The sequence below is a fragment of the Diadema antillarum genome, unplaced genomic scaffold (assembly GCF_040938485.1).
Source record: "Diadema antillarum isolate AM-2024a unplaced genomic scaffold, OU_Dant_1.0 seq00000687_RagTag, whole genome shotgun sequence".
In the NCBI taxonomy this organism is placed as follows: Eukaryota; Metazoa; Echinodermata; class Echinoidea; order Diadematoida; family Diadematidae; genus Diadema; species Diadema antillarum.
In genome coordinates, this window is record NW_027271592.1 from 63,445 (window position 1) to 78,945 (window position 15,501).

Consider the following 15,501-nt stretch of genomic DNA (forward strand, 5'->3'; position numbering starts at 1 on the left):
GCTTTATGACACAGGGCCCTGGCTGTAACGACTCAAACTAGTTACCATGAGGTCAGGAATGTGTCCACTCTTTTATTCCAAACAGAACACGCCTACAAAGTCAAACATCATACAGAGCTGAGAACAAAATAAAAAATTGCACTTTCTTGGCTCAAAAGCTCCTGAATCATTTAAATCTGAGTAAGACATACGTACACATCATTTACAAAGCACTAGAAATCACTTCCTATCAAGGTCATTGATCTTTTACAGATAAAAAACTATTTCAAAGAGAACATGATTAGATTACGATCGAGGGCTTGCTTAATTGTAATCACTCCTCAATAAATAAGATCTAGACACTAAAATTCATGCATACACCTCAGTACATATCAGTGACAATAACAGCAATAACGTTGCAGTACACATTTGCGGACTGAAAAATCACACATGACAAAAATCATGCTGCAGTGTTTACGCAAAACACGAAAACATCTGAATACTCAATTATTACACATTCTTCTTATATTATTGTATGTGATGCAAAGATAAATATATCGAAAGAGTGAAGTATTACGTATCAAGAAATCCAAGCTACAATTGTATTTTGTGACCCAGCGAGATTTTGAATCTGGAGGCATCTGATCTCTGCAAACAAACAATGCAATGAAAATCGACTGAAAAACAAAATAATAAAAAAGAGTAGAAAATAAAATGTTTCCATTGTGCTTTTACGAGTTGTTTCTATCTTGTACCATTGTTAGGGGCTGCAGAATTGTCAGAGGGCAAGGGGCAATGATCACGATGGAGCTCCAGAAAAGAATAATTTTCGAGGAGATTGGATTTCATTTTGATCTTTGTCATTTTTGGCCACCAAGGCTAACACGCAAGCATTCAAAGGGCTGACGGCTTTTTGTCCCCTTCGAAGGCGCAAATCTCTAGATATTCCTGGACTGATATAAGTCTTTGCAGGCCAGCCAGTGCTGGGAGTAAGAGGTTCTACCACTGCTCCTCGTGGACTCGAACCCACAATTTTGTAATTGATGATAGAGGGTTTGTGGCTTTATCCATAGAACCACAGTAGCTCCATAACTGACCAGGCAAGTGCACCCTTTGGGCCACATTCAAATCTGTGTCAAGATTCTTTCTTCATTCATCCATAAAATTCAATGACCTATTGCTCCAATGATCACACTTTTGATCAAAAAGAAGAGAAGAAGAAAAAAAAAATCTTCTACGTGCAAAGTTCTCTTTTGCAGGTGGTGTTACTGCTTAGCTCTCTGTCGACCATTTTGCATGCAGCATGCCAAAATTACAAGTAGGTCCGGGGTGCAAATGTATGGAGTTTTGGACCATTTCTTTTGCTCACAGAACTTGGTATAAAGGTACACGGAATGAAACTAACAGCTATATCCAGACACTGGACTGCCGCTAGTGGCCCGAGGTACGAGAAATATGATGACACACTATGCCATGTCATTTTGCATTAAATGACAGAATTGCACTGATTGAACACGCATTTAATGACACCTCACTCCAACAATACGTCACATATTATTCGCAAAATTGCTGGAAACGATCAGTCTTTAGTTCCCCGCTGCCCCCTCCCACACATGCACCCACACACACACACACACACACATCTTAACACCTACACTCACATACGCACACACATTCTTCGACAAATTGGTGCACCACGAAATATACAAATAGAACAGCTTGACGTGCAATTATAAATCAGCAACGTAGAAATCTCTGAAGCGCCACCAATCATTTCTACACATCTCTCTACTCACAGGTCATTTCCGGTGGCCGGCACGATTAAAATGGCACGAAAGGTACAAAGGCAAATATATATGCTAATCTATCTCCTAAATCTCATAAACACAAGCCCATTAGTTCTGCAGCAACTTGGGATTAACATCCGACGACATTGGTAAATCTCCCCTCATCATGAACTCTAACAATAGGATGAGGTGAATACTACCAAAAAAAAAAAAAGAAAAGAAAAAGAAAAAACAATTGAATAAAAAAAAGTTTAGGATTGATTTCTTTGTTTTCATTAAATTTTTCTGCAAATTTCTGCAACTACTTGAGAATTCACTTACATTTCCTTTCCATATAATATCTAAATTTGCAATTGTTGAAAGAACAAGAAGAAAGCACACAATTCCACCCATATGCTATGCAAAGATATGAAATATGAATCTAGATAATTATTTCAAAGCACGCTGTATACTATTTCATTGCAAAATGCATCCCTCTGCCAAGCCACCATACCATATTCCTCCGTGCTACGACAAAATCACGTGACAGTAACCACAAGACCTCATGACTCGCATACATTTCACATGCTGGACTCCGAATGTGGTCGGTTTTCAAAAATTGCATAAAACTACCGCCACGTTCCCAGATGTGTTCCTGATCATGACTGTGCAAAGCAGTCGCAGAATCAATGAATCTATTTCATCCTAATCATCAACCAAATTTGTTGGGACACAAATATCTGGGTGCATTTCATGCACAAATATAGCATTTACGACTTATAGCAATAAGGTTATCAACCCATATAACCGTACCTTGTATCACTAACTTGTCAGTCCCATCACCACACACACATTGATAAATCTACTACTTACTTCCTACATTAATTGGATATTCTGAACACCACAAAGCAATCAACAAACTACACCAAGAGTGCACACACGTTTTGATTTAGGTTGTTCCTACTGAGGTGTCGGGGAAAGTACTCAGGCGAGACTTGAACCCATCACCTGCTGACTGCTGCGCAGAGGCCTGACCACTGGTCCAAACTTATCATTTTCATACACCAAGATCATTAGAGCATAATAGTACTTGGTGGGTAGGTGAATCAGAAGTTGATGAAGTGTTGTGACAATCACAAATATCATTAACAAAGGGGTGATTTCAGATATATTGAATACATCTTTAAAAGAAGAGAAAAATAAGGATAACTTTACAATGTTTTCATTAAAAAGAAGAATGACCATTCTGTAATAGTTTCATCACTTTTCGGTTTGGGCGCTGTTTTTTATGTTAATGTCTATTTTAACCATAACCAGGGGGCTTCAATCATACCTAACAATAGTCCTGATTTATGGACTGACACAGCAATGCATCTGACTCATTTCACACTAGTAACTGTTTGAATTATCTTTTCTTATTTTGGAATCCCCAAGTTATGGCAGACATAAGTTACTGCCTTTTAAAACCAGATATGGGTAGGTTTATAGCAAGCTGAACCAGTCCACGGCCATGTTTCATTACAGGCATTCACAACTCTTGCACGTAACTGGGTATTGCAGCTACTACAGCAGCAACAGATTTGCTCATTGTTAACTGGCTACTGCCCTGCTGGTGCCATGGTAACTGCAAACATTCTGAGTTTCAGATATAAAGCGGGATTCTAATTACTCTAGGTAGACTCAGAGCAGAGTAATCTGCCTATTAGCTAGTACCTTTCTGCTTCTGAAGGTAACAGCAGTTGGATGGCAAGTCAAATTCACAAGCAGAAGGGCATATGTCAAACTTCTCTGGCACTAAACTTTTATTCTTTTATTTTGCCAACTTTCAGCTAAGGTGGGTCACAAGTATGTAGACACAGGATTGAAATACAGAAAAAGAAAAAGGCACTGCAAAAGGTTTGAGGTTGAATTCAACATCCGAGGCCTATTTCACACCGCCTTCACAAGAATTGCAAGGTACTGAGGAAACCCCATTTTAATGAAGATCTAAAAATCACAATGACCTTATTTATATCAGGATTGTGACTGCATTAGGGTACAAAAAAAACAGAGGTGCAGAGATGGGACCGGTAAAATCGCCTTGTTGTAAGTAAGAAGGTTTTGTTATATCTGACCTCCTCATAATGAGAATCCACTGTACAGGAATTGCAGCTACCATGGCAACAGCTACAGACAAACAGCTAATCATTCGTAAAAGGTCGTTACTTGTTGCTATGGTAGCTCTGATTATCACTGTAGTTTAGAATTATTCATGAAATCACACAAGCGGAGCCAAGGTGATGTGCTGAAGGTGATGGTGGACACTCATCGGCTATCTTGGCAAGAACTTGGGAGAGGGAAAGGTTATTCTTGCAACATGTGAAGTCCAGTCCCATCTATTTTGTAATGCCCGGATACTAAAAACCACTCTCAGGGGCCTGTTCACATTTGACACCTTACATGCTTAATCCTGTGTGTGCTTTGAGTGCTGCTTGGCACTGAAAACCCCACAGCATTGCACTCTCTGTTTTAAGTGCCTGGCACGTAAGGGGTTAAGAGGAATTCAACTCAAAAAATATCTCAGGGTCCTGCAGCTGCTTGGTGATATATCACACAACACATTGCTTTCTGCATAATTCTACCATGATGGTAAGGATAGATTTTCATTCCGATACTACCCTCGATTGAACATGATTACACAGGAACATCATAAATAACATTGCTTGTCTGTTCGTTTTGTGTTGGTTTTTTTTGTCACTACATACAGAAAGAGAAAAAGACTCTGGACGTTTCCTTTCCTCATACATGGGGCAAGATTTCGTCGTCGCTGTCGTCGTGGAATTCGAACGGGTTTCTCCTCGTGTCCTTCAAGAGTTCCTCATCCTCCTCCCCGCCAAAGCCGAGCAGAGATCTTGATTGCGCCCCGCCCTCCACCAGTTCCTCAGCATCTCCATTGGATAGCTAAGGGCAGAAGGAGAAGAGGGGGGCGGTGTGAAAGGGGACCTCCGGATTCAGACTTCTATATTTGAACAACTATGAATTAATTATACTGAGTACAGAGTTACAGAAGTTATAGTGATCGGGATGAGGAATAATAATGTTTTCAAAATTTGTAACAAATTGCAATGAACAAGGATCATGACATGGCAGCCTCACCATAAGAATGCATGAGTTAGGGCTCAAGGAAGCAGAACAAAAGAAGAAGGCATGCATAGATCATACACAGGTGAACTTGTTAAGCAAGCGGTATTGTAATGGAATTACACTGCTACATTTCTGAAATATGTGAGGCTCATATGTCATCAACACCGTTTAGTGTAATTTGTTTAAGATTTTCAGATTATTGGTTTCTCTGCTCGAGGGCCAAAATGAATTCCACAAGTCTATACATGGAGCTGCTGACTTATGTACTACATTATGTGAAATTATAAAAATTGTCTGAAATGCCCCTTTAAGTAGTAACATCAGTGAATGGATAGATAGATTGGCAGAACAGTGGTAGCCTAGGGTCAATGGATATTTGTTCAGACGAAAGGATGAATAAAGGGATGGATATATATGCAGATTGATGGATGGATAAATAAATGAGTGTGTCAATTGAAAGTTGTTAAGATGAATGGATAGATGGATTCACAGATGGATGAGTGGGTAAATGGATAGAAAAGTACATTGGTGGATAGATTGGTACATGGACGGATAAATTAGCAGTTGGGTAGATGGATTTTGCGAGAGCCAAGATTCAGGAAATTAAAATGTACGCAAAAGTTCCTGTTTACACTATGTGCATTGAATGCCAGCGGCAATTTGCGAAATTTTCATGCCGCCAAAAACGCTGTCGGCTCCAATTTGGGCATATTTCATGCCACGAAAATATCTTGCTTTACAGAAGATGGAAGGATGGATGGATAATAAATGAGTGTGTACGGGTAGACGGATAGATGTTCAAAGATGAAAGGAAGAATGGATGGATGGATAAATGGATGGGAAGACGCATAGTTGTTCAGATGTAGGGATTGATGACAGATGGATAAATGGGTGGGCAGACAAGTGGGCAGGTAAAATAAGTGGGCAGATAGATAGGTACGTGGGTGGTAGGATGGATAAATAGAAAGACAGATGGTTGGATGATCAAGCAGATAGGTTGATAGACGGATAAACGAGAGATGGACAGGCAGGATTATGATAATGATATCACCGATTATGACGCTGATGATGATGATGAAGGATAGAACGACTATTACGACTTAACCGTATCTCAGTGTAAGCAGCACGCGGCAGCAAGCTACTCTCTAATGGCCATCAATGTATTTTGCAAAACTCTTTATGACATTAATGAAGCTATCAGCCTGCTAAGAGCTTGATAAATGTCCCTCTTACGACTCGCGGTAAGTTCTGAACAAAAAGGACTTTATCATGAAAATTTCAGATACTGGTGATCAATCTACTCTTTTGTCACGTATCTTGTCAGGGTGGATTTGCTACCAGACATTTTATTAGCTCTTGGGCAGTGATAAAATCTAATATCCCGTCGTTAAGATACAGGTTCTTCCGTTTTCTGAACGTGGGTGTTTGTGCAATGGTGGAGGGGGGGGGGGGGGGGGGGGGGGGGGGGGGGGGGGGGGGGGGGTGGGACTGAAAGGGGGAGGAATGGAGTGAGAAAAAGAAGAAAAGGAAAAGAGGGTGGGGTGTGGCTTTTCACACTCACCTGTGAGTAGGAGTAGGTTGGGACTTTGGAGTACGCCCCAGGACAGCAGCACCTTAATCTCCAGTAGAGGGCTGACCTGAAACACACAGCAAGACAAATGCCCGACAGTAACACAGGCTCAATGGAGGATATATACACACATATACCACATACACATATCCATACTCACTTGATCCAGTAATTTGTGGCAATGTTTCTAGTTTGAAAAATCTGATGTGCACATTCTTGCATGAAACCAAAGTCTCAAACATTACTTTAATATTAAGCTATGAAGAAGTTAGAGCTGAATATAAGTGCTAAATGCTAAAGAAAGAAAGAAATAAAGTGATAGATCTGATTTACCAAGCTCAATGTTTGATGAATTTGATAGCAAAACAAGTAAAGTACCACTTCTAAACATTTTACAGTCCATGATCAGATAGAGCAAAATAAAACCTTTCCAGTGATACCTTATTTTTTTTTACATAACAAGAAACTTTCTTGAAGTTATGGTTAAAAAGCTTTGTTCTTTGTTTTTTTTTTAAGCAGCTTTAATCACAAAAATCTCAAATCAACAAGAATTGCACAGTCGACTTATTTTGCCATAAAACTCTTCATTTCCTACAGTCAATAGTTTGAGAGTTGACTCTTTATAAGCATGGTGATACAATCTGTATTTCTTAGCAGATCTCTTGAAGGTGACGGCACATTTCTCAAAATTTTGTATGTTAGAGTGTTGTTGTTGTTTTTTCATTCCTTTGAGCATAATCAAACAGCTAAACCAGCATAATTCAGCACTTGCTAACGTTGAGCCACTTCCAAACTTAACAAAGTTTTTAACTCAATGACTTTAACATCGAAGAACTTAACTGTAAGGATCTGACGTACGTGATAGCACATGTCATAAAACTTGCGGCACAACCAAACGGCCAAGACAAGCTTTCGTGGTGCAGTCATTACAAGAAGAAGATGAGGCCAGGAGAGAGAAATTAACTTACCTCCGCTCCCTCTTGTGGAAAACGATCGCCAGGACGCAGAGGAAGATGATGACGAGGAGCACCGCGAAGATGATGGACGCCTTCCGGTGCTTGGCATCGACGACATCATGGCTACCGCCATCATCACCTGGTATCACCCTGGGTGAGGAGGAAGGAATGGAGGGAATTAAAAAGAAAACAAGAAACAATACTCATTACGAGTCTAGAATAGTAAAAGTGGACATTTAATGAGTAATTTCTCATGATCGACCGGGCAAAATGAACTCCGCTTGTTTTTAACCTAGCAGGTCTACATGTATGTAAATGTCGTTTACATCAAGCTCGCAGTTAATCTATGACCCCTTTGAGGGCTGAATTTCTTCCCGTAAGTGAATGCCTGCAGGCAGATGCTCCCTATGAATGAAATAGGAGTCACTGCATGCGGCACACTGCGCTCCTGGATTTTATCATCACTGTTAGGTAACTAGAGTCATATCATCGATGCTAACAACCGTGTGAATGTAACATATACTTACAAGTTAATTTGCCTATCACTGATGATAATATAAACGTGGCTACAGATACTCACACTTTTCCTTCGATGCAAACTACAGACGTTAGCCACAGGAAAGTGTACTGACAATTACTCGACTCGTAGTAGAACTCTGGTGCCCCCTGCAAAGGGACGGAAAAGAGGTCAATGATACCATAATTAATTCTGGCACAGTTTGCCTTCCATACGCCATGGCAGACCTACCAACAGCAGACGTCATTGAGAAAATGTAGTGTTCATCATAAGAGCATGTTTGCAAACTTCTTATTGTCTTGTCTTTTGGCACGATTTCTGGGGGGTGTTTCATCAACGCTTGTCAGCGCCGACAACTGTCGGCGCTGACCAATTTCAGCAAAATCCTTGGTTTTGATTGGCCGAGATGCTCTGGTCACTGACTGTTACTATGGTGACTCAAGTTGTCAGCGCCGACAAACATTGATGAAACACCCCCCTGATGGATTGATGAACAGTGTTAAATCAGTCACCCTGGCTTTCTAAAACTTGACAGATATTCTAGAACAGGTGTTGTTCACATTTCTTGCTCTGCTCATGTGTACATGTCAATGTTCTCGACAACACACACAATCACATAAACACATTCATGCATGCAAGCAGTTTCCTGTTTGAAATTGAGCATCATATTTACAGTTGTAACTATGACTTCAACACACTTCTTTCATATTGACAATTTAACAATGGGATAGTTGAAGACCTACCACACTTGAATTCAAAGTGCAACTTGAATGATGATATGTTTTATACATATGGCCACTATAGCAAAGGGTGACATGACATTTGCTTCTGCGACAATTGCTCTGGTCTTAATTTCTCCTAGGACTTAGGGTTAGAAGTTAGGGTTGTGATAGGGTTTTAGGCTTGGTTTGATGTTAGGATTAGGATTAGGGTTAGGGCTATGTTTGTAGGTAAGAATTTATGTTTGGCTTAGTGTGCAGATATTTCATAGGAGCAATTTTCACAGGAGCAAATGCCCTGGAACCATAGAAATTATCAATGTTTGTGTGCCAGCAGGCTTTATATCCCCTCCAAAGGTCTAGGCAATGAGGATAAAGGGTCTTGCCAAGGGGCACGACCCCTGCTGCCACGGGACTTTTTGAACCAAGGACCTCAAGATTGAGAGTTTATGGTCCCAACCACTGGGCCACACAGCTTCCCTATGATTTTCTCATCCTGTTGGGACGTCATTGCACAGTGATAAACACATTTTACTTGATACTTGATACTGTAATCCCTCTTGCAGCTCCAACAAGCTATACTGGGATGAACTACACAAGTGTGTCATTGGGAGGTGCCACAGTGATGATCTCTATTTACAAAAAAAAAGAGGGTGCACAGTGCGAGTGAAATCTGAATGCATCCTTTAAAGGATGAGGGATCCAGAAGAAGGCAGCAAAGGTTGTAATAGAGGGGAGAGCAGCCTCTCTGAATGTTGTAAGGGTGGTGTACGCTAAAAAAGTAAAACAGACGACAGACATGTTGGATATGCTCACCGTTCCCCTGTCGGTCTCACACTGAAATATGACCGTGGATATCACGGTGTCTGCGTTGTCCTTTCCACAGCTGTTGGGTTTCGTCACGACCATTTCTATCAGCTCATCTGGGTTGAAAAGGAAAAGGTAAGAGAAAATTGAATGAGAAAAAAAAAAGAGATAAAATCTAGTAAATTTTGGATGGTTTGCAGCATACCACATGCTGTATTCCTGAAGAGAACTCTCCATCCTTCTTGGTTGAATTCTGAAAAGAACCAAGCATGCTGCTTCAGAGAACAGTGTTACAATCAGGCTAATTTTATGCTGTCTGGAGAACTAATCCTCTAACAACAATCTATGAAGAGCAGTACACACAATACTAATACAGGATATCAATGTATGACTTCATATGTATTGTATGATCGATGAACCACAAGTTAAGTTGTGTGCCTTGAGGTCTTTAAATCTGAACGACAACAGCCCATTTAACAATTATTTAGGAAACAGGATATGCAACTCCGAATATATCACTGTTATGAATTAAATCGTCCCATAAAACCTACCCCTGTTCAATTGAGAATATACCTTTCCTAATACTGATCTATACAATATATTTGATTTCCATGCTACCGCAGCAAATGAAACCCTACATCAGTGCACTCAACAGACTTTATGACCCAAAATTCAGCACCAATATCAGGACATGTTACACACTGACAATGATGTCTTGCAATGATTCCATCAGCATACCTTCTGCATAATATTTTCTCGTCGACCTCATCCCAACGTCTCGGAAGAAGTTCTTGTCCGATTTCTTGGTCTGGCAGATGGCTGCATCTGCGCACGTTTGAGTCAGGTTGCTCGGCAGGGCTTTGTCCATGGTGATGAAGTAGACATAGGAGGACTGGGTGCCCGACGCCTCCAGACGGCTATCGCCCTCTGCCTGCCACGTCCTGTGAGCGGTAACAGTGTTGCCATGACAACATGAACACACAACAACACGGAATGTACCACACACTGTGTCAGTGTCAATGTACAATATAATATACAGTATATACCATGGCAATATTTTGGGAGCATACTATTTTGTGAATTGAGACTAGTCAGACGATTATGCAAGCGGTTGGATTTCGTGATGGAGAACCATGGTGACGAAATGGGAAATATGTATTTCTGTTTACATTGATTTCCCACCTCCATGATTATATACAGCCCATTTGTGTTAGGGGAGGCAGTATATTTCCAGAGTTGTTAATTTCGCAAATATTTGTTGACAAATGAAATTCACAAAAATGAAAAAAAAAACAACACAAAATATAAACTGTAAACAGTATTCAATAAGAAGAAAAAAAACCCCACATGAAATATCCAAAACTGAACACCAAATTAACAAATATATCAAATCCAGGGTTTATATTCAGTCCAGGGCACAACATAAGAGTAGCTTGCACATGTGACTATTAGCATGCATTATCAGTTTATATTCATAATCAATGGGCTAGCTAGTTTTGTGAATTCTGGCCAAAAAATCCACCTATTGCTATAAAGGCATAAATACAAATGTACTTACGCTTGTTTCATTATTGGGCTGAAATCCATGACAACATTTGTTTCTGGATCGGTGATCTTCATATCTTTCATTTTCACCGGCACTCTGGGAAAAGGGAGAGAGAGAAAGGGGGGGGGGGGGGGGGGGGGGGGTTAAGAAACAAGGAAATGCAAACTCAATTCAAACATGCAAGGAAATAAATAGTACATGAGCATGATCATTTTGATACAAGAATCCAGTGTACTGTTTTAATCAACTGGCCTGAATTGTGCAGACTTCACTGTCTATCTACTTTGTACGGGTAATGCTTTGCTCTGTTCATGCAGTAATATACAGATACAATGATGCAGAGACACATAATGATAATAATAATAATAACAACATTAATAATAATGATTATAATAATAATAATAATAATAATAATAATAATAATAATAATTACAATCATAATAAATATAACAATAACAACAACAACAACAACAGCAACAGCAACAACAACAACAACAACAACAACAACAACAACAACAACAACAACAACAACAACAACAACAACAACAACAACAACAACAACAACAACAACAACAACAACAACAACAACAACAACAGCAGCAGCTAGTTTTTACATAGCACATTTCACACTTGTTAAGTATCTCAATGAACTTTACAGACTATAATCACCCCGGTCACTGGATACATTACTGTAAACGTGGAAATTTTCGCGGTACATTAATTTTCGCGGATTTCGCGCTATGTTCGGCTAGCGCGAATTCAAAAACGCGCGAATATATCTTCACAATTTTCTATGCACATTTTGAACGGGATGAATTGTGTGCGCTTCATCGATGATACTGCTACGTAGTACAATGTACAGGCATGTTTACGCTACTAGTACTGTGCGAAGAGACGATAGATTGCTGTGTACTATAGCATGCATGTACGTGTGCACCGCACGCACTGATGCTACATTCCCCCGTGACTACGGTACTACAGTCACAGCTGTACTACGTATTTGAGTGCTTGTACTCGCAGTCGAGCCCTTCGCTACGTCGCTTGTCGTACGCTGGCATAGCAAGCTATGTAGCAGAGGCTTTGGATGAAAGCAGTGAATGTGTACTACAGTAAAGTAACATGCTGCGGAGCGCGAATTTAAGAACCCGCGAATACGTTTACGAGCCGCTTAGCGCGAAAAATTAATCGCGCGAAAATATTGACGTTTACAGTATTTCCAATCAGCACTGACAGTGCTCACTCTCCACTCACATAGAGAGTGGATGAAATGAATATCACTGTCAACTTATCTATCACTCTACCAGCCAACTGAATGAATTGATTAATCAACCAAATCTCAAATAAATAGCCATGATTTTACAAAGTGACTCATTGATAAATGTGACATAAAATATGCAAAGTTGCAACTGAATTAAGAACCCTGTATGTTCCTCTTTGAAATTTGAGAATGGAGCTCATAAACACATTCTATGTCAGTTTTTTCTTTTAATTACAGTGTCACCATATTCTTTGTAAAAAAAGAAGAAGAAATTACTGAAGACATGAGAAGGACTTCTCTTGCTTTTCCAATAAACTATGCTCACCTTTCCTCTTTACATGCCACTGTAGACTTCCATTCGAAGCTGAATTCACATTTTCCTCCCACCACTTTTGACCTGGGAGAAATATCAAAGAGAGCGATTAGAAAATGGCACTTAACACAGAATACAGAGCTACAAAAATTATTGTTTTCCTGCATGTTACAGTCAAAGTTTGTAGAACTTTTCTCTTGCATCAAATTCACTATGAATACAGCAGCAAGACACGTTAGCCATGACATTTTATCTTTTGTAGTGACTACTGATGAGGCTATTCTACAAACTAATACTGTAAAATCATACATTTTTGCATGATTATTTTTCACACTAGCAGAGCAAGATAGCTTTTGCATATTTTGAATTTCATGAATGGTCGAGATAATTGAGCAAGCACTTTAAACAGCTCAACAGAAAATATTGTTTCTACACTATTTGATGTCCACACCGAAGTTATTTTGTGAAAATGTCATGATAATGAAAATATCTTTTTGCTCTCCTGAAAATTCAAATTATTGAGATAAAAGATCTTGTCACCCCAGGGATTTTATTTTACGCTAAAACATTAAAAAAAAAGGGACTGTCGCACTTACTCAACGAACACAGGGTTGCCAATTTTGTTGGCGCACTTGAAGGTGATCTTGACGGTGCTTCCGGTGGTGGCGGTTCCGCTGCCGTCACAGTCTGACACTTCCTCCCCTTCACCAAAGGTCACCACTAAATCAGGCGTATTGCCTTCGGTCAGGTGAAGATGGGAGTTGAAAAACAGCAACAATAAAATGTCCAATGTGACACTGATCAATGCCCTTACACAGTAAAAACGTTTCAATGATGAGCTCAAAAAGAATGAGGGAACTTTTAGAGGCTTTGGTACCAACGGGAATTCTCTTCATGAATAAACTTAGGTCAGAGAGAGAGAGAGAGAGGGAACATCTGCAATATTCCTCAACACCGAGGGCGCTGTCACTAGCACAATTAGGTGGCAGGATTGCCCCATGAGACGCCTGCACAACAATTTAAATGAAACCAGGTGAGAAAAATATGGCATGCACAACATTGCAAGAAATGAGACACTGTGCATGAAGATGGTCAATCTCTCACCACTAGTGGTCAGCTGCTGCGTGTATTCCATGCCCAGGACGTTCACCTGACCATCGGGGCTCTGTCGACACATGCCTGCCTGGGCCGAACATCCCTCTGGAGTGTCGTAGGCCGGCTGGCACAGGTTCATGTAGTACCTGGCAGAAGATATTATTTGCAGAAGAGATGATGATGAATAGACAATAAAGGAGAGAGAAATGCATCTTAAAGGACAAGTTCACTTTCATAGACATGTGGGTTGAGTGAATGCAGCAATATTAGTAGAACACATCAGTGAGAGTTTGAGGAAAATCGGACAAACCGTTCAAAAGTTAGGAATATTTGAAGTTTCTGCTCAGTCAAGACTGGATGAGAAGACTACTATAGCTTGTGATGTCACATGTGTACAACGATATAAAGAAAGAATAAAGAAAATTCAACATATTTTCACTTTTCTCGCATAACAAATGAACACTTGACTTCTCTCTTTCAGAAGGCAGGGGGAATAATATTACCCTTAATATATGTCAGTAACAAGTCGAAGAAATGTGCACTTTATTCAAATAAGTGAAGTTTTGTGAAATTCTCTTTATATCTTCTTTATATCGTTGTACGCATATGACATCATACACTGTAGTAGTCTTCTCATCCAGCAGTGACTGCCCTGATACTTTAAAAATTCATAACTTTTGAACGGATTGTCGGATTTTCCCCAAACTTTCACTGATGTGTTCTACTAATATTGCTGCATTCACTCAATCCATATGTATATGAAGGTGGACTTGTCCTTTAACATTTGCATCACCACTGAGAGTAACTCATGCATATACTGACATTATGGAAATTATGCTTGTCATTATCAAGTGATGTAAAATGACTGACATGCACTTGATGATAACTTTGAATTAATGTTTCCCTAACTCTTGTCTGTACCAGGGGCTTTGGAGAGTGTGTAAAATGTTATGGCGTTTTCAGTGCTAGCTGGCAAAGAAAAAGCTTAAAATAGGGCAGAAAAGTTTAAAGACTGCCTTTGATTATCATGGCAGTGCATCATGTCTGGCATGGCAGAATATTGGCTAAGGTGAATGACCTTATAAATCATAAGGACATGGGTTCACACAGCCATGCCATTACTAAGAAGTGCTTTGTCAGGCCCTCAAAGGGACTGTTGTTCATGCATCATGTGAAATATCATGAAGAGAGGCAAAAGAAAGGCAGAGTGCAGAGAAAAAAATGCACATAAATATAGACCAAAAACATTGAAAAAGTTTTGAAATATCTAAACTGGGTCATATAGCTAGATTACTGCCGGTAATAGTAATAATGAAAAATATACTAACTAAAACCATGGCAGCACTTGGGCTGTAACGAAGCTGACAAAAAAAAAAAAATGGAAGAAAATTGTAAGATATAAGATTTGAAACTTCTCACTCATTTTTGTTGCTGTCATGAAACTGGAAGCTACCGGTGATGCGGGACAGCGGCTTGAGGTCGTAGACGTGGTCTTCGAAGGCGATGTCACATGGTCTCGTCTCGGGAGCGCAGGCTGCACGGGTTATCCAGCGGAACGAGTAGTGACAGTCGAGGTCAGACTGCACAGAAAAGGAAGGTTTAATGCTTTTCTGTGACTTTTAACTGTCTGCTAAAATACATACATCTCAGCTACTGTCCTCCACTAGTCCACTTTCTCTATAGCTTTTCACAAAATGTTTGAAGAACATTGGCATCTGCCCAAAGAAATAGCACTTTCTACATCATTTTCAACATCCAAACACCAACTTGAACAAAGGATAACAACAATATCACAACAAGAAAGATATATCATCATAATTACCATAATCTAAAATTCCCAACCAATTTTCAG

General features: G+C 39.8%; 1 protein-coding gene across 1 annotated transcript in view; it reads right to left on the reverse strand.

The window, feature by feature from the left end:
• Positions 1 to 3,024: 3,024 nt before the first annotated feature.
• The window catches only part of LOC139737228 (cation-independent mannose-6-phosphate receptor-like), a 63,430-nt gene continuing 50,953 nt past the window's right edge, over positions 3,025 to 15,501 (reverse strand). Inside the window, exons 34-44 of the mRNA XM_071647904.1 lie at positions 15,069 to 15,229; positions 13,659 to 13,795; positions 13,151 to 13,292; positions 12,567 to 12,638; positions 10,996 to 11,079; positions 10,176 to 10,378; positions 9,447 to 9,553; positions 7,975 to 8,060; positions 7,407 to 7,544; positions 6,430 to 6,505; positions 3,025 to 4,685 (exon numbers count right to left, since the gene is read on the reverse strand). Coding sequence (XP_071504005.1) covers positions 4,524 to 4,685; positions 6,430 to 6,505; positions 7,407 to 7,544; positions 7,975 to 8,060; positions 9,447 to 9,553; positions 10,176 to 10,378; positions 10,996 to 11,079; positions 12,567 to 12,638; positions 13,151 to 13,292; positions 13,659 to 13,795; positions 15,069 to 15,229 — 1,368 coding nt within the window. The 3' untranslated portion in view covers positions 3,025 to 4,523. The remainder of the gene's footprint in view (positions 4,686 to 6,429; positions 6,506 to 7,406; positions 7,545 to 7,974; positions 8,061 to 9,446; positions 9,554 to 10,175; positions 10,379 to 10,995; positions 11,080 to 12,566; positions 12,639 to 13,150; positions 13,293 to 13,658; positions 13,796 to 15,068; positions 15,230 to 15,501) is intronic.